The 23,509-nt window shown below is 41.5% G+C and overlaps 1 protein-coding gene across 5 annotated transcripts in view; it reads right to left on the bottom strand.

Annotated features, from left to right (window-relative positions):
- AGFG1 (ArfGAP with FG repeats 1) overlaps nucleotides 1–23,509 on the bottom strand; it is a 145,369-nt gene that overhangs the window by 81,705 nt on the left and 40,155 nt on the right. For all 5 annotated transcript variants that reach the window (XM_030215708.1, XM_030215709.1, XM_030215710.1 and 2 more), the window contains exons 3-5: nucleotides 19,775–19,890; nucleotides 17,447–17,609; nucleotides 11,243–11,414 (exon numbers count right to left, since the gene is read on the bottom strand). In XM_030215708.1, coding sequence (XP_030071568.1) covers nucleotides 11,243–11,414; nucleotides 17,447–17,609; nucleotides 19,775–19,890 — 451 coding nt within the window. The remainder of the gene's footprint in view (nucleotides 1–11,242; nucleotides 11,415–17,446; nucleotides 17,610–19,774; nucleotides 19,891–23,509) is intronic.

Here is a 23,509-nt window from a genome sequence, read left to right as displayed (position 1 = left end):
CTGTACTGGGACTCTGCTTTCTTGGGAATGGTGGGGTTAGTTAATGGTCGCACCCAGTTCCGAAGCAGTGTCTCCTTGAGGACATTGTGCAGCGGCACCGTGGAGGACTCTCTAGGTGGTGATGGATAGTCGAGGACCTCGAGCATCTCGGCCCTCGGCTCTTCCACAGAGACCACGGGGAAGGGAATGCTAATAGACATATCCCGCACAAAGGAGGCAAAGGAGAGACTCTCGGGAGGTGAGAGTTTCCTCTCCGGTGAAGGCGTGGGGTCCGAGGGAAGGCCCGTAGACTCCTCTGAGGAGAAATATCTAGGGTCCTCCTCTTCCCCCCACGAGTCCTCATCCTCGGTATCGGACATAAGCTCATGTAGCTGAGTCCTGAACCGGGCCCGGCTCGACGTCGAGGCACCGAGGTCTCGGTGTCGTCGAGCGGTGGACTCCCGCGCCGGCGGGGACGGAGCTCCCTCCATCGACGTCGACGGGGACTCCACCTGCGTGGCGGTCGAGACCGGCGCCGCAAGCGGCGGCGGTGTCGACGGCCCCGGCGCCGGGCTAGAGCTCGCCGGAGCCACAGTCATCGGCGCCGAGGGCGCAAGCACCCCCGGCGCCGGCACAGCCTGGCGCATCAGCCCTTCCAGGATCCCCGGAAGGATGGCTCTGAGGCACTCGTCCAGGCCCGCTGCCGGGAAAGGCGGTGGGGCCGGTAGGGGCGTCGGCGGCAGAAGCTGATGGGGGCCAGGAGACGGCACCGAGGTGCCGGAACCCCGACGCGTCGGTACCTCCACCACCGACGGAGACCTCTCCTCTCGACGATGACGCTTCGGCGTCGCCTCCTCTCCGATATCCGGATCCACCGAGGGCGACCGGTGACGACGCTTCTTATCCTTCTTGCGATGCCCGTCACCGGCGCCGGAAGGCATGGAGGAGGAGGAGGTCGATCCCCCTCGGTCTCGAGGTACCGGGTCAGACAGGGTTCGGTCCCGCGGCCCACGAGCCGAGGGAGTGACCGGGGTCGATTGCCCACGCGGCCTCTCACCTCCACTCTCACCGGAGGACCGGCGGGCCGACGGGACCTGTTCTCCTGGGGTCGCTGCCATCGGTGCCGATGTCTCGGGCATCGATACCGGTACCGAAGGGCCGGGCGTCGATACCGATGCCTTCGAGGTCGACGTCGAGGGGCCGGCGCAAGTTCCAAAAAGACGGTCCCGCAGAACTTGCCTCGCAACCTGAGTCCGTTTCCGGAGACCGAGACACAGAGAACACGACTTGATATTGTGCTCCGGCCCGAGGCACTGGAGGCACCAAGCGTGGGTGTCGGTCTGCGAGATCGGCCGGCCGCAGCGACCACACTTTTTAAATCCACTCGGGACCTTCGAGGACATCGACGGAAAAATCGCGTCGGCGAAGTCAAAGTCGTCAATGGTGGCTGGAATCACACCTCGAAAAAGAAACGACCGAGCGACCACTAGGCCGCAACGTGGCGTCCCCGCTAGAAGCGAGGGAAAAGGGGAGCGCGTGCTCCACACGCTCAGGTTTTTTTTTTTTTTTTTTTTTTTGAAAAAGGAAACCGGCGGTAACCAAAAAACAAGAAGTTTTAGAAAGAAAAGCGACGATCCGCGTAAACGCGATCGAAATCCGGCGGCTGAAAACAGAGAGAGCGGCAAAGCACAACTCTCTCCAGTCGCGGAAAAAAAGGAACTGGCGGGAGCGGTCGCGCACGGGCGGGAAGACGGCCGCGCATGCGCGGTGGGCGTGCCCTGCGTGCCGACCGTCCCGCGAAGCTTTTTCCGGTTGGTGGGGGCTGCCGCGGACGTCACCCCAGTCGTGAGAACAAGCAGCCTGCTTGTCCTCGGAGAAACTGCTGCTACCTTGTTTGGGAAAAAACATGATCATGTTACTGGATTGCCATGGAACAGCACACTTCAACTGAAATACTTTGCATGAAGAGAGGCCAATATATTTGAAGGAAATACTGAAAAGTTATAAACCTATTGGAAATTTGACATCACAACTGAATTACTGGATATGCCAAGATAAAACAGTTGGATACATCTCTTCAAGCCCGAGTTACTGACCTGACATTGGAACTCCTTCTGATTTAAAGGAGAAACGTTTTTTGTTTTTTTTAAATATATATATATATATATATATATATATATATATATATATATATAACAAATATTTGAATAATTATCAAAAAAATTTGTATTGGCTATGTCCGGAAAGCCTGTTAATTTTCCAGCACACCACTGGGTACAACCAAAGTGGTTTACATATTACATACAGGTACTCTCTCTGTTCTTAGTGGGCTCATGATCTAAGTGCTGTACATAGGGCAATGGAGGGTTAAGTGACTTGTCCAGGGTCACAAAAAGACACTGTAAGAATTGAACCTGGTTCAGCTACTCCTCCACACCAATAATGATGATGATTCATTAGATAGATTAAACAATTAGCAATAAATTCAATTCACTGGTATATTTTCCTTTATGAAGCTTAATGTAGCACCATATGCACCAGCTTCTGTGTTATACCCCATGCTCTGTCTTTATACAATCTGAATTTTAAAATAGTGTTTCCATGTAGTTATAAATGCATTACTAGTCCTTTCACACTTGTAGAAACGAGATCTTTCTTGTCCCCAAATTAAGGGCTAGATTTACTAAAAGGCACTACTGCATTATTCTGCACCGACATACATTAAAGTGCATTATTTACCACAGTCCTATTTTATACAATGGAACTGTGGTAGCTTTTAAACCTCCATGGCAATATTACTAGAGGCACAATGAATCTGCATTTCCTAAAGGCACAGAAATGATTAAAATACTGCATTTTTATGCTGATACAGACTGAACAAAAGTAAAACTTTTAAAAACACAGTAATGTCTCAATAAAGAGACATCATTTTAATGTTTTAAATTGCATTTATTCGTATAAATGTTTTACTGTGTATTAAATCAGACTGATTCCTCCTCTTACTCTAGACTACAGCATCTAATGTACATTAGTTATAAAGACCTCTTCTTGAAAAATCTACATTAAAGCAGAATACACATGGCTTATGGTTTATTAAAATCTGCTATAGCGCTCAATTAAAAATAGACTACAGTGGTTTACAATTAAAAGCTACAGAAGAAAAGAATATCATTGGTAGACAGAAGAGAGGCTAATTCACCCACACAAAATGTATACACTTTTTTCATGACCTGCAATTTATCACTTCTTATGCACACTTAAAATTAACAGCTTTTGAAGTACTTAAGTATTGCCATACTGGGACAGACCAAAGGTTAATCAAGCCCAGCATCCTGTTTCCAACAGTGACCAATCCAGACCACAACCACCTGGCAAGATCCCAAAACAGTACAGATATATTTTTTTGTTTTTACATGTTATGCTAATTTGTTAATGCCATTCCAGGCTACTGGTGTTTTAACTAAATTCACCCTTTTAATTCTTCTCCCTGGAAAGTACAAAATTTAAACAACAACGAACTTTTGACTTTTAGATTGATCTAGCTATTCAGGGAACAACCATAGGTATGGCAATTTTTGAACACCCCCACCTCCCTCTGCAGGACTTGCAGCTCTGTTGGTACTTTGTACCCATAATGATGTAAGCAAATTAAAAGAAACTCCCCAAAGAGCTTTCCTTAAAAAATCTGCCTGACAGGAGCTATAGGGAGGATTTTCCCAGCATACTTTGGAAGCACAAAAATATGCAAAAAGCACAAACAGCAACAAGCATGGATTCTTTTTTAAAATCCTTCTGCATGCGTCTGCTGGCCCACCCCAGCCCCCAACCAATGCTGGCCCCTTAACTCTGCAAAGAGATGTGGTATTAAAAAGGCTTTTTCCCCATGTGTGAAAGTGATTACCCACAAACATTCTTACTGCATATTGTCCCTGTGGGTCCTGTTTACTAAGGCACCTTAGCGTTTGTAACATGCCTACAATTAGCGTGCACGCTAACCGTGTAGGCGCCTATAGTGATACTATAGGCGCATACACATTTAATGCGCATACATGGTTAAGGCTCCTACAATGCGGCTATGAGGAGAGGCTAAAGAGGTTAGAGCTCTTCAGCTTTGAGAACAGAACTGAGAAAAGATATGAAAGATCTATAAAATCCCAAGTAGAACAAAAACTCAAACCAATTGTTTCTTCTTTCAAAAACTACAAAGACTAGGGGGGACATGCATGAACATAGTAACATAGTAGATGACGGCAGAAAAAGACCTGCACAGTCCATCCAGTCTGCCCAACAAGAAACTCATATGTGCTACTTTTTGTGTACACCTTACCTTGATTTGTATCTGTCATTTTCAGGGTACAGACTGTAGAAGTCTGCCCAGCACTAGCCCCGCCTCCCAACCACCAGCCCCGCCTCCACCACCCAATCTTGAAGTTAAGTACTATATTTAAAACAAAAACAGAACTATTTTTTCACAACTCAAATCCTGGAATTTGTTGCTAGAGGATATGGTAAAAGCTGAATTAAAAAAAAAAAAAAAGATTTGGACAAGACCCTGAAGGAAATGTTCATAAACCATTAAAGGTAGCCTTAGGAAAAGCTACTGCTAGTTCCTGGCAGTATAAGAAACATGGATCTAGCTACTTGTGACCTAGGATGTGCACAGTTAGAAAAAGGATACTGAACTTCATAGACCTCTAGTCTGACCCATTATGGCAATTCCAGCTGGTTGGGTTTCAGAGTATTCACAACAAATAGGCATGAGATGCAGGTATGCATTATCTGCAAAAAAATATTCATGTGCATATTCATTGTGAATATTCTGAAAACCCAACTTGCTGGTGCTCCCTCGGAGAGGGTTTGAGAACTACTGTCCTTGTAAACATATAGCAATGAAGAAAATTTGCAAATGTTGCTTCTCTATTAGGCAAGAAATACTGAGATATAATTTAAATAAGATGAAAATCAAATAAGTCACATTTACAACAGTTGTCTATATAACTATAATCGCATAGCTCATTTCCCTTACTGCTATTTTTATCTAATTTCTGAAGTATTTAAGTGTTTTGAAATTGATTTACTCAGCAAGCTTTCCTTGTAATTTACCAAACACAATTATTTGAACTATGACATCCTCTTTTCCCTGAACTCCCCAAAGTATTCTCACAATTTACACATCTGACAATATGATTCATAGACAGTCAGTGGGATCACATAGAACATTTTTAATAACCAAGAGGGCCTGACGGGGCCCAGTTCCTCTTGGAGAAAAGTTTAGTGAGCGTGTGAGTGGTGGTGGTGGCTGGGGTTAGGTGGACCCATACACCACTGTGTCCCATTCCCCCCCCAGGCATCTGCACCTTAGAAGGGTAAGAGGTGGGTAAATGGTAGTGTAGAGAGTATAGGCATGTATGGTGCAGTCTCCTACTTGTACTTCTCACACCATACTCTCCTCTCATTCACCCTCTCTTCTCCTTTCCTTCTTACTTCTCTCCTCACCAGACCTACACCCCTATGGTAGGATATACCATACACATGGACCGCAGTCCTACACCCTAACAGTGAAAAGCACCTGCACACGTTCCCAGGTCCTGTATCTCTGCATCACCAAGCATCAGGACCAGGATCACCCCCTCACAACATCGCCCGAGCTATGACATATGCAAGCTATAACTAAGATGTGATCATAAGGACTGCAGATTTACTTCTGACAGGATGGAAGTCCTGGATTTACTTCTGACAGGATGGAAGTCCTGTGCTCCGGAGGCAGCAGTTACTTCTGGCTCCACCATTCCTGGAACTGTAGACTCTTTCCCAGCAAATGAGAGGAGAAGAATCTGAACAGCAGGGAGAGAGAGAGACAGAAGGAAGGACTGCTAAGACTGAGGCTGGGCTGTTAAAACAGTTTTCCAGTTGAAATTCCAAGGCTGCAGGAGAGAGGAATGGAGGGAGGGAGCACAAGGGCAAAAATATTCTGAGCTGGATCTGATCTGGGGACACAAAAGCATAAAGAGCTAGAAAAAGATTATAAAGGGACAACAGTTTGGGTATCCAAGGTATAAGCAATCAAGGGTGGAATATGGCCTAACCACGTTATTCAGAATATTAAATTTAGGCATGAGAAAAACTGCCATTTCCAGCTAAAGGATTAATCAAAGTTTTTATGAAGTACATACTAAGATGCATACAGCAGTCCAGCAGCAAGAGGAGTGCTATCCAGTATTTTGCACCGAGTAGTTATATGTGTGTGACCGATGCAAAGATCTCTCACAGAATGAGTCCATTCTCTTGAGGTTAGAGCAGCAAAGGGAGACAGAGGTACATAGAGGAGGCCTAAAGGGACCTTGTAGAGAAGTCCCACCTCCAGTCTGGCAGCTCCTATGCTGCCTTTGAGGAGGGAGGTCGCCACGAAGGACAGAATCACCCTGGTGAAGTAATAAGTAATCCTGTAGCTAGGACCTGCCCACCAGGGGATGCAATATCCTCTAGCACTGAGGATGTGTCTCCAGGAGCTTCTACCCAGGAGGGAGGGTTAGGACAGCTGTTGTAGGTGGTGATTTGATCATTAGGCATGTAGACAGCTAGGTGGCTGGAGGGTGTGAGGATCACCTGGTCACTTGCTGCCTGGTGCAAAGGTGGCAGACGTCACGCATCACCTAGATAGGATTTTAGAAAGTGCTGGGGAGGCGCTGGCTGTCTTGGTACACGTGGATACCAGTGACATAGGAAAATGTAGGAGGGAGGTTCTGGAAGCCAAAATTTAGGCTATTATTTAGAAAGTTCAAATCCAGATCCCCCAGGGTACCATTTTTGGAAGTGTTCCCATTCAACGCACAGGACCCAAGAGGCAGGAAGAGCTCCAAAATCTCAATGCGTTTTTGAAACAATGCTGCAAGGATGAGGGATTCAGATTTGTTAGGAACTGGACAACATTCAAGGGAAGGGTGATCCTGTTCCGAAAGGTTGGGCTCCATCTTAACTGGGATGGAACCAGGCTGCTGGTGCCAACATTTAAAAAGGAGCTAGTAAACTAAAATAGGGGAGAAGCAGACAGTGGCTCAGGAGCGCATGGTTCAGTGTGGAGTATCCTCAAAGGATATTATTGAAAGAGGACATTTAGGGAATCCCAATAGAGAGGTTGCACTAATGGTGAAAGAAAGACAGGTGTGTTTACTGGGATAACAGAGTAAAGGATACATATTATCCCCGTCAACTTTAAAGCAGGTTGTACATGCTACAAAAAAAACCTAACACAAATTGAAGAGTCTATATACAAATGCTGGAAGCCTAAAAAATAAGATGAGAGAGGTGGAGTATATAGCATTAAATGAAAAGGTAGATATAATAGGCATCTAATGTTTGGCAATTAAAATTCAATGCGAAGAAATGCAAAGTGATGCACTTAGGGAGTAGAAATCCATGGGAGACGTACGTGTTAGGAGGTGAGAGTCTGGTATGTATAGACGGGGAGAGGGATCTTGGGGTGATAGTATCTGAGGATCTGAAGGCGACGAAACAGTGTGATAAGGCAGTGGCCATAGCCAGAAGGTTGCTAGGCCGTATAGAAAGAGGTGTGACCAGCAGAAGAAAGGAGGTGTTGATGCCCCTGTACAAGTCATTGGTGAGGCCCCACCTGGAGTAGTGTGTTCAGTTTTGGAGGCCATATCTTGCTAAGGATGTAAAAAAATTTGAAGCGGTGCAAAGAAAAACTACAAAAATAGTATGGGATTTGCGTTACAAAACATATGAGGAGAGACTTCCTGACCCGAACATGTATACCCTGGAGGACAGGAGAAACAGGGTTGATATGATACAGACGTTCAAATATTTGAATCCGCAAACAAACCTGTTCTGGAGACGGGAAGGTGGTAGAACTAGAGGACATGAAATGAGGTTGAAGGGGGGCAGACTCAAGAAAAATGTCAGGAAGTATATTTTCACAGAGAGAGTGGTGGATAATTGGAATGCCCTCCCGCGGGAGGTGGTGGAGATAAAAACAGTAACGGAATTCAAAAATGCGTGGGATAAACATAAAAGAATCCTGTTCAGAAGGAATGGATACTCAGAAGCTTAGCGGAGATTGGGTGTCAGCATCTGTGGTTGGGAGGCGGGGCTAGTACTGGGCAGACGTCTCCGGTCTGTGCCCTGAAAATGGGAGATACAAATCAAGGTCAGGTATACATATAAAGTAGCGCATATGAGTTTATATTGTTGGGCAGACTGGATGGACTGTACAGGTCTTTTTCTGCCGTCACCTACTATGTTACTATTAGGCGTATTTTCAAAGCACTTAGCCTTACAAAGTTCCATAGGTTACTATGGAACTTTGTAAGGCTAAATGCTTTGAAAATTTGACCCTATGTATCTCAGAGACCTGGTGGAAGGAGGACAAACAATGAGACACTTATCAGGGCACAAATTATATTGAGTGGATCCAATGGAGGGGGGGGGGATTGCACTATATGTTAAAGAGGGAACTGAGTCAAACAAAATAAATATTTTACATGGAACGGATAGCAGCATGGAATCATTATGGATAGAAATGCCTTGTGTGAAAGGAAGGAGTATTCTTGTAGGGCTGTACCATCATCAGCCTGGACAGAACGAACAGATGAAGACATGTTTACTGAAATTAGGAAAGTTGACAAATTGGGCAAGATTATAATAATGGGTGAATTCAATTACCCCAATATTGACTAGATAAATGCTACACTAGGAAGAACTAGGGTGGTAAAATTCATAGATGTAATAAATGACTACTTCTTGGAGCAATGGTCCAAGAACTGACAAAAGAGGGAGTTATTTTAGATCTAGTCCTTAGTGGAATGCAGGGAAAGGTACAAGAGGCAACAGCATTAGATTTGCTGGAAAACAGTAATCACAACATGATCAAATCTGAGCTGATATCTGGAGTGAATTCACTAAAGAAATCTACTGTAGTAGCATTTAATTTTCGAAAGGGTGACTATGACAAAATGAGGAAAATAGTTAAAAAGAAACAGAAAGGGTCAGCCGCAAAGGTTAGGACTTTAAATCAATCGTGGATGTTGTTTAACAATACCATCATGGAAGCTCAGACGAGATGTATTCCACATATTAACAAAAGTAGAAAAAAAAGAGCAAACAGCCAGCATTGTTAAAAGATGAAGTGAAAGATGATATTTCAGCAAAAGAGAAATCCTTCAAAGAATGGAAAAAGAATCCAAATGAAGAAAATAAGAAGCAACATTAATCAGTGTCAAGCTAAATGAAAAGCACTGTTAAAGAAGGCTAAAAAAGAATAAGAAGAAAAACTTGCCTTGGAGAGAAAAACTCATAGTAACGCTTTTCAGGTACATCAGAAGCAGAATGCCTGTGAGGGAATCTATGGGACCATTAGACAGCAAAAAGGGCACTCAGGGAGGACAAGGCCATAGTGGAGAGTGAATTAACTCTTTGCTTCGGGTTTTATGGAAGATGTAAGAGATATACCTATACCAGAAATAGTTTTCATGAGTGACGATGTGGAGGAACTGAAAGAAATCTTGGTGAACCTGGAAGATGTACTGAGCCAAACTGACAAGTTAAGAGTGATAAATCACCTGGACCGGATGGCATATACCCCAAAGTACTGAAAGTACTTAAACATGAAACTGCTGATCTGTTAAGTGATCTGTAACCTATCGTTAAAATCATCCATAATACCTGAAGACTGGAGGGTGGCCAATGTAACACCAATTTTTAAAAAGGGTTCCGGGGTGATCCGGAAAATTATAGACTGGTAAGCCTAACTTCAGTGCCAGGCAAAATAGTGGAAACCATTATAAAACAATAAAATTGCGGAACACACAAACATGGTTTAATGGGCCAGAGACGGCATGGGTTCAGCCAAGGGAAGTTTTGCCTCACCAATTTGCTTCATTTCTTTGAAGGCATAAACAAACATGTGGATAAATGTGATATGGTTGATGTAGTGTATCTAGATTTTCAGAAAGCTTTCGACAAACATCATCATGAGAGAGATTCCTGAGAAAATGTTAAAAAGTCATGGGATTGGAAGCAATGCCCTTCTGTCGATTAGGAATTGGTTAATGGACAGAAAACAGAGGGTAGAGTTAAATGGCTCATTTTTCTTAATGGAGGAGCGTGAATAGTGGAGTGCCGCAGGGATCTGTACTGGGACCAGTGCTATTTAACATATTTATAAATGATCTGGAAAACCGGATGACACAAAACTATTCAAAGTTGTCAAAATAATTGTGGATTGTGAAAAATTGCAGGAAGAACTTAGGAAACTGGAAGACTTGGAATTCAAATGGCAGACAAAATTTAATGTGGACAAATGCAAAGTGATGCACATTGGGAAGAATAAACTGAATCATAGTTACCTGATGCTAGGGTCCACATTATGAGTCAGCACTCAAGAAAGATCTAGGTGTCATTGTAGACAATACACTGAAATCTTCTGTCCAGTGTGTGGCAGCGGACGAAAAAGTAAACAGGATGCTAGGAATTATTAGGAAACGGATGCAAAATAAGACCAAGATTATAATGCCTCTGTGTCGTTCTATGGTGCCACCTCACCTTGAGTACTGCATTCAATTCTGGTCGCCATATCTCAAAAAAAGATATAGCAGAATTAGAAAAGGTTCAAAGAAGAGTGACCAAAATGATAAAGGGGATGGGAAAGGCTAAAGAGGTTAGGGCTCTTCAGCATGGAAAAGCTGAGGAGAGATATGATTGAGGTCTATAAAATCCTGAGTGGTGTAGACCAGGTAGAAGTGAATTGATTTTTCATGTTTTCAAAAAGTACAAAGACCAGGAAACAGTCAATGAAATTACATGGAAAACTAATAGGTGGAAATATTTTTTCACAAAGAATAGTTAAGTTCTGGAACTCACTGCTGGAATGGTGGTTAGCATATCTGGATTTTAAAAAAGGTTTGGACAACTTCCTCGAGGAAAAGTCAGAATCTATTATTGAGATGGTAGAATGGATTGGTAGCACGGAATGTTGCTACTAAATTGGGTTTCTGCCAGATACTTGTGACCTGGATTAGCCACTGTTGGAAGAAGGATATTGGGCTAGATGGACTAAAGGTCTGACCCAATATAGCTATTCTTATGTTCTAGTTGTAAAGCACTAGCAAAAAATAAGTCTGAATACTTTTTGTTTAATCACTCTAAAGTTACTAGGTCTAATTAGGTACTTCTCAGTTAAAGTGTATTTGTTCAGACTTTAGAATCTGTAAATTAATTTTTTTTTAAGTAATTCACACCACAGTACCTGTATGACTGTTGAAATGTGCAAAATTTGCAAAATTTGCTGCAACAGATGACCGAGGAGCAGGAGCAGGGGCAGGAGCAGCAAAGATGTCTGTACCAAGGTCACTAAGGAGATCAAATTGCTGTTTCTTTTCTTGCTGTTGCTGTCCTTGAGAACGACCTACAACAGGAGACTATAAACAGGAACACAATAAAGAATTCTTTGCTTTTTAGAGAACCAAGAACATATTGGTCAGAGTAATGAAAATGAAAATGTTAAAAACTAGCTAAAAGCACCCCATCTTAAAGATCAAGTAGTTAACACTGGTCCCAATCATAGTAACAAGATAAAAACAACAAAAGGCTTAACATTATAGCAAATTGGGATATCGTATTTTTGACAGTAACCATACTTCTAATTTGATTTAATTTAATTTTAAATTATGTGTTGGAAGCCAAAATACTTTGTATCCAAGCATTGATATCTTCTCACTATTCTGGAAAACAAATAATGACAAAACAAAATACAAGAAGCTTTTATCATCAGTTCCATTTTCTTTTAGTTCCCAGGTAACAAAAACACAAACGTACTTCACCGGCAGGGGTAAGATGATACTTCACAACCTATGATTAAGAAATAGTCCCTTGAATATACAGACTTAATAAGCAGCTGATTCTGATTTCAAGATTTATCTAACATGGACCGTATAAGCAAGACCAAAATGTTTCTGTAATTTTACATACAATATGCAAACGTTTGCCTTGAGACCTTGACACCGCAACTATTTTAGTACTGGTTAAGATTCATGTTTTTAAAAATTATGCTTTGTTATTTGTATAGACTATCTCAACTACTGTCTGATCTAGAGGAAAATTACATGTTCTTGTTTTTCATCCCTGGAAACAGACCAAGATTTACTAGATGCCTGGAACTCTGATGTAAGGAGCATAAACTGAAATACAAATCTCTGCTGTGCCTGCTGCGACACCAACCACATGCTCACAAAAAAGGGTGTCTCATGAAATTTCTATTCAGAAATTAGACATCAATTTTGAGCCATGGATGTCTGTGTTGTGTATCCTCTCTCTCTTTAAATTCAGCTATTTAGCACCAGTATCTGGATAGTGGATGGAACTGGGCCACCAGGGATATCCGAGGGATGCTGGGGTGGGGGTATTAGGGGGAGCTGAAGACCCCCCGGATCTCTAGCCCCCCCCCCCAACTTGTGGGGGGGGGGATCAGGTGGACCGGAGGTCCACTGGACCTCCAGCCCCCGTTTCGCTTGGCTTGGGCGGGGGTAGTTGGGGTCTGGTGGTCCCATGGACCTCCAACCCCTGTGTTTGACAAGTCTGGGCTTTTGGACAGCCCATACCTGTCAAACAAGTGTGGGAGGATTGTGCCTGAGCATGCTCCCACACTTCCACCTTATGATCAGAGAGAATTGCGTTCTTAAATTTGCATGCAATTATCTCTGATCATAGGTGTGGTAAAGCCCTGCGCTGTTCCAGTGCTATTTTTAGAGAACTGTTTGGACCAGCGTGGAGGCTTTTGATCATCTGCCCATGAATTTCTGGATAAGGGAGTCCGTGCTGGCACTATTGAATATGCCATCTAGATAGCTAACTGGATAAAATTTGGATGGCCTTTTTTGCTATCCTAACTTTATCTGGAAAGTCATCCAGGTAGCAGACTGAATATCGCCACTAACTGGGTAACATCTGGCTCCACCTCACACTGCTCCAGCACTACCTGAATAGCACTAAAGCAGTCTATAAAGACAGAGGCACTAATCACATAGTGCACTGATCATCCTGGTCAGTAGCACTTATCCAGATAGCAGGTGCCACCAAATATTGACCAGATAATCTTTATGCCTTCATATAAGGAATTTTCTTTTCCTGTAAATTACTATCTTTTACACAATCAGGACTGACTTATAAAAAGCTTACTGCAAACATGAGGGAAGGGTTTCTCCCCCATCAGGGATCAAGACTGTTATCCAGTGATAAATCTGGATCGATTCCCACTGCAGTTCTTTGTGACTGGGCAATTCACTTAACCCTCCCATTGCCCCAGGTACAAAGTATGTACCTGTATATAATTGTAACCACAGAAAGGTGATAAATCAACATTTTTTGCCCAACTGAATGCTTCGATTACTATGATCTAAAACAAAACCTTCAAAAAACTTAAGATATCACGTCTATAAAACATCTATTCCTGTGAATGAAAACATCAAAGTTCATAGCAGTTGACATGATTAATGAATCGGGAAAGGCTGGTGCACATTCAGATTTAACAGAATATGTTTGATGGTCGTAAGATTCCTATCATAAAACTTGAAGAGCCCTTCTTTCAAAACCTGGCACTCAAAGACTAACATTTGAATGCCGTCGAGGAAAAAAACTCAAGTAAATAGAGATAAAGTCACAGCTGTAAAATTCAAACTCTTCATGCTGAATTTACAAAGAAAACTATCTTGATGATAAAAAAAAAAAAAAAAAAAACTTGCAGAACTTAATAAATAATTCAATGTGTTCAAAATCCTAAATACAAAATGAGATACCTTAATATGGGGGGGGGGGGGGGGGGGGGGAGTAGCTAAGGTTTGTTATTTCTTGTTTAATAAAAGCAAAACACAGAGAAAAATATTCAGTGCCAACAGCCAGTATATTTAATATATATGAAAAATATTCAGTGCCAACAGCCAGTGTATTATACATATATATATATATATATATATATATATATATATATATATATATATATATATATATATGTATGTTACTATACATATCAAACCAGTAATACATTTAAATAAAAATGCGAGTGTAACTAAGCTTTTTCATCTTTTCCTAAAAGCTAAATAATCCAATTCATTATGGAGATCTATTGGGAGCGCAGTCCAAAGCTGAAAACGCCTTAAAGAAAGAATCCTTTCCCATACCAAAGATTTACAATCAATATTGTCAAAACATCTGTTAATCATAATAGTATGGCTTTATAGGGTATACCATATCTTAAGTAGCCATATCTTTCATTAGTGCCAGACCTTAAATACTAAGCCACCACTTAAAAACTAATCTGTACTTAATTAGTAACTTATGTAGTTCCATCATTACATGGAGAAATATGTTCATGTCATTCACTGCCACTGATCATACAAGCAGCTGCATTTTGTACCAAGTGCAAAGGCTTTATACTAACTCATGATAATCAAGCAAAGCATACTGTAGTAATCTAATTGAGGGAAACTAAATGATTACACAACTAATATAGAAGGATCATCAAAAGTTACATAGCTGATGCATGAGACAAAGTTTATAAAATATTGCACAAATTACTTTTGCAATTTGAGGCCAAATTGATCAAGACCACCATCTATATATCGAACTGGAATACAAATGTTAATAAAGTTGGAAGGGAATAATCCACACCAATATATATAATCATTGCATCAGTCTTCTTTACATTAATGGAAAAAGATAATTCCTGGCAAACCAAGCCAAGATAAAATGAAAATTTGTTAGTATACTTAAGGAATGAAGTCCAACTTCAGCGAGAAAAGGAGTGCACAGAATATTACTGGCATAAGGCTGGAAACTGAGGCCCAGATGCACTAAATTCCTCGTTAAGACTCCATTCGTATTTTCAAATCAGTAATAATTACCGATTTGGAAATACAGATGGATTCACAAAGAGAACTACATGCAAATGAGCTGCTTGTTGCTTTTGCGTCCCAGACAAGCTGCGTGTATGAGAGCCAGTGTAGTTTTTTATTTATCTTTAAAATCAAACATTAAACTAAAGTAGAAAAATATGGATGCCTCTGATATCACTGCAAGGGTGCAAGACAGCAGGCAGCTACCACTGCGGGAGGAACTGCAATGGGATCTTCCCCCCTTCCCAGCAAAGAAATGTGACCTGCAGGTCAACTGACAATACTGCCCATGCAGGTTCCTTTCTAGAGCACAGATCCTCATGGATTCTTGTGCATATTGCATCATAAGCAGAAAGCATTGGATGAAACAAGAAGCTGAACGAAGCTGTTTAAAATCAGGGAGGGAATTTGACCTGGCCGTATTAATGTCACTTCACCAGTTCCTTCTTTATACTGAAATGAAAATGTGCATGGCTTCCAATGGTTACAATGTTGGAATTCAAATTTAAGGCAGCAGATGTAGTAATTTCAAGCAAGCTGATGGTGTTGTCTTTATCTAATTTAACGGGAGGTCTGGAACTGTCAAGACCGACAGCTCTAGACCTCCCGATAACTTATCCATGGTAAAGCTAAGAACTGCTTCTGTGCGTCGAATTGGAAAATGGCTGTGCATAGTCTTGCATGCACATTATAATAGTAATTAGCTCATTATAATAGCTCTGCATTCTGTTTTTGTTATCTTCTACCGTGACAGGAAAATGGCTTGGAGAACCCTTTTGGGCAGGTCTCGTTTTACTACTTGCTTGCTAACCCGGCTAGAACTAGTTTAAAAATCACATTGCTGGTTCGTTAGGTTTAGTGCATCTGAGTGTGAATCCTTAGATTAACTGTACGTTTTCACTGTGCACGTCAAACAGAATTGATAATAAAGGGGAATCTCGGGGAATTCCCTGTACCAAATCACCTAGAAGTGTCTTGATCAATACACATTTGTTCACAACCTACTAAATTAGTAAACCATTAAAAAAAAAAAAAAAAAAAAAGACTGATGTCCCTATTTACTGAACAATCCAATATGGATGGAATGACCATATCAAAAGCTGCAGATATGTCAATTAAAAAATGCATAAAAATAAGCCAGCGCCTCAGTTTTTAAACTGTGCCCCCTTCAATATCCATCATATATTTTTCAATATATGCACATGACTGAACACAAACCACCTGTTCCATTATATTGCCTAGAAAAAGGTAAATTAGAAATGGTTTACAAGTCAACACAATGATTCCCAGAGTTACTGACTGGCTGAAAGGGATGAACATACAAGATCATGTAAAAAAAAAAAAAAAAAGCTAAAGGTTGCTTCACTCATTTAATCACAGCCTCAAAAATGTATCTAAAGGATACATAATCATTTTAGTCAAAACTATCAATAATGTCAAATCTCATTTGAAAGGCAGGGGGAAGGAAGATTCCAAAACAAATCTTTTCTCTAATGATATCTTCCCTCATGAGTTAAACGAAGAACTCAGCTGCCTCTGGTGAAATCATATCCGCCACTTAGTTCAGAATGCCAAAACTAAACATATATAAGAAAAAAAAAACTATTCATTTAGCAATTGAATATCTGATACTATGGGGGCAAATCTACAACTAAGACACCTTGAAAGCCCATTCTACAATGGCACCTATGCCCTTATATGGCTGCTTGACCCCTAGCAGTAGTACTACTAGAGTATCACTAAGGGTGGCCAGTGCCATTTTAAACCCCACTAGTGCAGGAGCGACAGGAATTACTCCTGGTCTGGAACCCAGAGACTACCAGGGTTTCTAAGAGTTAGGCCCAGGGGGGCTAGGGGGAGAGCTCCATCTTTGAGAATCACCAGCTCCCTTTAAGAAATCAGACCACCGGTTAGCAGTTCAATGCTCCTAAGGGTAATGGAATCTGTGATACCAAGATACCACAGGTTACTGACTCCTGAAATAAACTAATGTGCTGTACAGAAACAGTTTTACTTGCACCTTAATAATTAATCCTCAACACCCCCCCTAAAAAAAAAAAAAAAATTAACGATATCGTAGTCAAGACTAAGAAAAAAAAACCCTTAGCACCAACAGTAGACAAATCCTATGTATTTAAAGCTTTATATGTTTTTATATGTTTTAAAAGTCAAAACTAAACCTAAACTCTACCCACACTTTTTTTTTTTATAAATGTTTATCAAAACAAGAGGCATCACAGTAAAATTAACTTCATGAAAGCATGATCAGTACTATGGACATGTCAGAAAAAAACCCTAGGCAGCCTTAAAGATTTGACTGCATTTCTGTTTCTGTATTCAAATACTAGGGTAAGCATTACAAAATAAACCATGGTGCTAGTCACCTAGAACATTATCAATACTAAACATACTAATATCAGAATATCTGAACAAAAAATAGTTTCATTACAATTCTGTGGCGTCTTGGTGAACAAAAATTGTTCTTTCACGTTAAGGGCCAGCAAAGTCAACCCTTCTTTGAGGCATTATAATAAGATTTTACATTCAAGCTTTTCAGTGCTCACTTGGATAGGTGTGCCCTTGTTTAAGTGCAATGCTGGTGCAGATTCTCCCAAAAGAGTCTTAAGTGGTTTCACTTCAGGTGTACTGCTTGTACTACTAGCTGAAGAACCTGAAATAGATGCATGGACTGATGCCACCACCTTTGCTTGTTCTGGAGGTACATACCTGAAGTTCAAAAAAAAAGAACATTACTTTAAAACTACATTCTGAAGAGACAAGAGCTCCCCAAAATAATAATTATAAAACATTTAGGGCCCTGTTTACTAAGCGCGCACTAATGCTAGAGACACCCATAGGAATATAATGGGTGTCAATCATTAGCACATGCTAAAAAGTTTGCAGGCCTACAGTGAAGCTTAGTAAACAGGGCCCTTATTTTGAAATACAAATAGTAATTTTGGGTTAGATACTAGTTAATACTCTTGAGGTCAAGGCAATTTTATTTCATTTTGGTCATGCAACTCAGTCTGAAGAACCTACTCACTCAGAGGATTAAGGGAGGCAGAGGAGCATAGGATTACAAAAGAGAAAAGTGGAATAAAGTGAATAAAATTTGCTAAGAGGAATACAGTAAAATAACTAGAATTAAATATATTTAATATTTATAAAGACCTCTAAAATACTGCCTACAGACTATTTTAACTTTACTCAACAGCTTTCTAAGTAACCACTACTAGTCACTATTTTCCAACTCTAACCCCCATTTACACATGTCTTTCCAAAGTCAGCTTTCTATATTATTCTCTATCATCCGTTTTAGCTAGCAACTGCCTTCCAATTTACTCCCGCTTCAGAAGATTTACCTATTAATATAGAACTCTGTGCATACTCAGCATCCCCCATTCCCATGTTTTCCATTTTATTTTATATATCTTGTTTATCTGGGGGCTTTTGTCAACTTATCATACACTACTAAGCCCAACTTTACATTGTTTTACTACTGTTACATTAAAATTCTATTAACTTTGTATTTCAAATTACTATGTAAGCCGCATTGAGCCTGCATTATGTGGGAAAGCGCGGGGTACAAATGAAATAATAATAATAATCCATTAATGAACCTAATTTAAAAGTTTTCCACACCAGTTTGGTGCACTGATGATCAGAAATACTCATTTCTTGACAGGAGCATCTCCATGTTCAGTGAACACCATCCAGCTTATGTTCGAAGGAGATCGCCGGCCATCTTCCAACACAAATCGGGAGATGGCCGGCCATCTCCTGAAGCCGGCCAAATTGGTATAATCGAAAGCCGATTTTGGCCAGTTTCAACTGCGTTCCATCACGGGCTGGCAAAACGTCAAGGGGGCGTGTCAGCACGGTAGCAGGGCGGGACATGGGCATGCGTTGAGATGGCCGGCTTCGCCCGATAATGGAAAAAAAAAAGGGTGTCCCTGGTGAGAATTTGGTCAGCTTCATTTGGTCCCTTTTTTTCAGGTCCAAGTCCCAAAAAACTGCCCGAACTGACCAGATGACCACCGGACGAAATCGGGAATCACCTCCCCTGACTTCCCCAGTGGTCACTAACCCCCTCCCACCCTCAAAAAAACAATTTTAAAAACTTTTTTTTGCCAGCCTCTATGCCAGCCTCAAATGTCATACTCGGGTCCATCGCAGCAGTATACAGATCCCTGGAGCAGTTTTAGTGGGTGCAGTGGACTTCAGGCAGGTGGACCCAGGCCAATTTCCCCCCCCCCCCCCCACCTGTTACACTTGTGGTGGTAAATGAGAGCCCTCCAAACCCCCCTCCCAAAACCCACTGTACCCACATGTAGGTGCCCCCCTTCACCCATAAGGGCTATGGTAATGGTGTAGAGTTGTGGGGAGTGGGTTTTGGGGGGAGGGATTTGGGGGGCTCAGCACCCAAGGTAAGGGAGCTATGCACCTGGAAGCTATTTTAATTTTTTTTACTTTTTAGAAGTGCCCCCTAGGGTGCCCGGTTGGTGTCCTGGCATGCGAGGGAGACCAGTGCACTACAAATGCTGGCCCCTCCCACGACCAAATGCCTTGGATTTGGCCGGGTTTGAGATGGTCGGCCTCGGTTTCCATTATGAGCAAAAAACGGAGGCCGGCCATCTCAAACCCGGCCATCTCTGACATTTGGGCGGCCCCAACCGTATTGACGGGAAAAAAGATGGCTGTCCATCTTTTTCAAAAATACGGTTGGCTCCGCCCCTTCGTGGCGCCGTCCTCGGAGATGGCCGCCCTTAGAGATGGCAGTCCCCGTTCGAAAATGCCCCTCCACATGATCCAAGAAATCAAAGCCCTGTCATCAACACCATCCATACAATTATGATCTAATATTACATCAAAATAATATTTTCACTTACCATCTTTTCTTTTCATACTTTTCTTGAAGAAATTCTTTTACTTTTTGAGGGTCCCTAAAGTCTGGAATTGATGAAGATCTATCGTCGAATAAACCTAGCCAAATCTGTTTACATACCTTAAGGAGGAAGGAAAATTAATGCAATTATGATCAGCACTTTAAATTTATGAGTGCTCTAGAATTCAATGTAGAAAATATAGGAGCATTTTCTATGCAGAATGTTTAAAAATTTTAGGAAGTGTCCACGCAGCACACATAGGTCCTGAAGAACTCTTAGGATGTGTTAAGAGTACAGTTGCATGGATTTTATTTTCAACTTCAAAACTTCTTACACAGAAAATTTTCTTGCGATAAACTGCTTCACTATAAGTCAGAAGGCAAAATGGATAGCGAGGGAAGGTGGCGTGTCACACCAGTATATAATACAGTTGGAAGATTTTTGTTTAAAACTTCTTGCTGAATATTCTTTACCAACTTATGGAAATTGAAATTTTAAGTTTTTATTTGTTTGAGCACAATTGAACATGCAACTTTTTCTTTGACCTCTAACAGTAAACAAATAAAAACACCAGACAGCACTGTCATGTTATGCCCAGGTGGTACTGGCTAACAGGGCATGATTTTTGTAATTTAGTTTATTGCGATATTGTTTTCACCTGGGGTTTGTTTCGATCTACTTCTTCCTCTTGTGATAGTAAAACTAGGTGTAGATCTAGGTACCACAGACATTTCCCTTATTTTCTTCCAATTTTCTCTCAAACATACAAAGCTATTCCTCCCCATAATGTTACCTATCCTGCCCTTTTTGTAGATTATTTTTTTACAATTGGGATCCTTGATATTCAGAAAGCACAGCCAATCTCCATTCATTACAGAAGTATGGAGGGGACTGTGTTTTGAGCTATTCTTTGCAAAGAAACATGTTGGGATCCCTGAGGTTTACTGTCTCCTTGGGAATCAGAAACTATCTGTAATAGCAGCTCTGATTCTTATAAGGTGGGACAGTCTACTGCCTTTGCTTTGTAAGTGGGCCACTGTCTTGAAGTATATGAACATTGAGTTGAGAAGAACCGGGGGTCTTTCCAGCAGAAGTGACAAGTTTGAGATGACAGCCTATTCTGGTGATGCTCACAACCTAGGTATCGGCTGCAATTTCTTTCACGCCTGAAAAAAAAAAAAAACGGTATGCAACCCCTTACAGGACTGACAAGATGTATATTTTTAAAAGAAACTGGCTATAAGACAAAAAGTCAAAAAAGATATGCAGCCTGCTTCCGTTAAGCTCTTTCTTCTGGTAAAGCTCAGGGAAAAAATGGATACTGGACTTGTGGTTGCGTTGAGAAGGGAAATTTTCACTTAACAGTAGAAACTTCTGGTAGATTATTTTTTATCTAAAAGATGAAAAGAGCTACTGTTGAAAAATAGTGCAGTGAAAAAAATGACTTTTTGCTGGTGGCTGAAGTCTATTTAACCTCTTTACCAAAAAAAGAAAAAAAAAAATCACCAGTACATGAGGCCATCTGCTAATCTAGCATGAACATTCTCGAAAGCCTGAAGCACACAGACAGGCAAGTCATCTGGCACCCATGGCAGAAGCCATGGCCACATGGAGATCAATCGGGGAACCCCCTGCCCGCTATAAAAAGATAAAAATTACCTGCTTCTCGCTCCGAGCTGTAACGACCTGGTGTCCCAGTGAGTAGCTGCAATAAACGTTTAAATAAACGTCGAAATAAACGCCCTTAAGAACGTCCAAAATTTTTTTTTTTTTTTTAACGGAGCCAGCGGGAGGGGGGAGAAAAGGAGGGACCTGGCGCCACCAGGTTTGCACTTGCTCAAGAAGAGCCCTCAACCCCAGGCACTCAACAAAACCTAAAAATTAGGCTTGAAGGCCTAGCCAGAGCTGCTGCTGTGTGTGACCACCACCTGCTGAGATAGAGAACATACTGAGGAGTTTCCGGCAGCACATGACCACATATAGGGAGGCAAAAGGATTGCTCTCTATCTCCACCTGCTGGTAGATGGACACAACCCACCAGTCTATGGATTGATCAGCATGATGATATGGAAGTATCGCTGCCAGTACAGATTGTGAATGGAAATAATCAGCAGGTCTAGGGCAAGGGTCAGCATGCCAAGAGGTTCTGTATGGAATGCCTAGTGGTTGTCAGAGCATTGGGGAAGTCAGCAGCATGCTTCCAACTGCTGACACAGAACCCCGTGCATGCTCAGTTCATGAATCTATCCAGTGCAATGAAATCTACAATGAAAAAAAAACCCTGATCACTAATGGGTTGCATAAAAGGCAGAGAACTCAGTACAATACTATGGTCTCATCTAAGCATTTGAAACCGTGCAAATAGCCAAGGCAATAGTGAGGTATATGTTGCATCACACAGTGGGAAGGGCAGGAGCACTTGGGGCATACTGCACAGACTTAGATCTGAGCTCTGGGTGAGCTATTCCATTCTAGTGTCAAATGTCACTCCACTTGTGTGTCTGACATCATTTTGCGTGCAGCTACACACACATTTCATACTGGATGCTATTTTAGCCACAGATTCAAGCATTTCATATTTACTAAACTGAGGGGAATAGAAGTCTCATCTGATAAATAAGCCTAAAGAGAGGCTCAGATGAGTTATATGGGGGGAGAAAATCACTAACTATAAAACTAGATTTTGTATATTCTATGAGATCAATATCACCCCAAAAGTTATATGCCACCATGTTAGGTAATGCTGTGCATCTGTCTTTCTGGCTGTGTAACCTTTTCATGAAAACATTGAAGTTTAGGACTAAAATGAACCACACCACATGGTTAATGGCGGTCTTACTAAAGACCATCAGCAAATATACAATTTGAATCTATAGCACCTTTGTGGACAACCCTTTTTCTCTGGGACAGGCTTAACAGGAAAGTTATAGATAAGAATTCTTTGAAGGAAATATTTTTATTAAAAGATCCTTTTATACCTAGAAGTTGTGTAAGTACTGGGGGGTGTTTCAAAAATAAAAGGGTCAACTGCTGCTTTTAATGGCTCTAAAGGTTTAAAAAATGTTTAATAGCACTTTACATGTAGTTGACTATTTTCAGAAGACAAATAATGGAAAGCCTATTGCATGAATAAGTTGTGCCACTTAGGATTTAATCAAGCAGCTGTCTCCCTCATTCTGGCTGTGGGATTGTCAGGGACAGTGATGGATGCTATAGCTTTAGTACCTCTGCAACCGAGGGGTTAAACTAGCCATGTGACAGGCTAAAAACAACTGAATGCAGGTGGAAAAATGGGACAGCACTTTGTAAAGAAAGTAAACAGACTATTATTCCAATGATGTTAGCTTGTACTAGTGCTGGGCTTCACACTCCTGTCACTTGCTGCATTAACACCAAACCAAAGAAGTGTGGTCTACGAACAGCTACCAAATATATTATCTAAACAACTAGGCCACTAGTTCTTAACTATGGTGTCACAACACACTGATGTGACACAAAGAGCTGGGAGGTAGGTCAAAAATTTGTCAGACAAGATTACTGTGTCTTCTATAAACAGGTACATGTGCCTACTTACTGTGTCTAGGCCAGAAATTTGGCTCATTCCCTCCCACATAGCTGCAATCACTACTGCTGCCAAGAGTTTTGAATATGGAATAAGCAAAGGAGATGGAGATTTGAAAGAAGAAGCAAAGGAAAATACCCCCTCCCCTCCTCCCACCCTTCCAAGGTTCAAGGGAA

The sequence above is a fragment of the Microcaecilia unicolor genome, chromosome 10 (genome assembly GCF_901765095.1).
Source record: "Microcaecilia unicolor chromosome 10, aMicUni1.1, whole genome shotgun sequence".
Taxonomy (NCBI): Eukaryota; Metazoa; Chordata; class Amphibia; order Gymnophiona; family Siphonopidae; genus Microcaecilia; species Microcaecilia unicolor.
The sequence above is the reverse complement of the archived record's forward strand: the minus strand, read 5'-3'. Positions and strand labels throughout refer to the sequence as shown.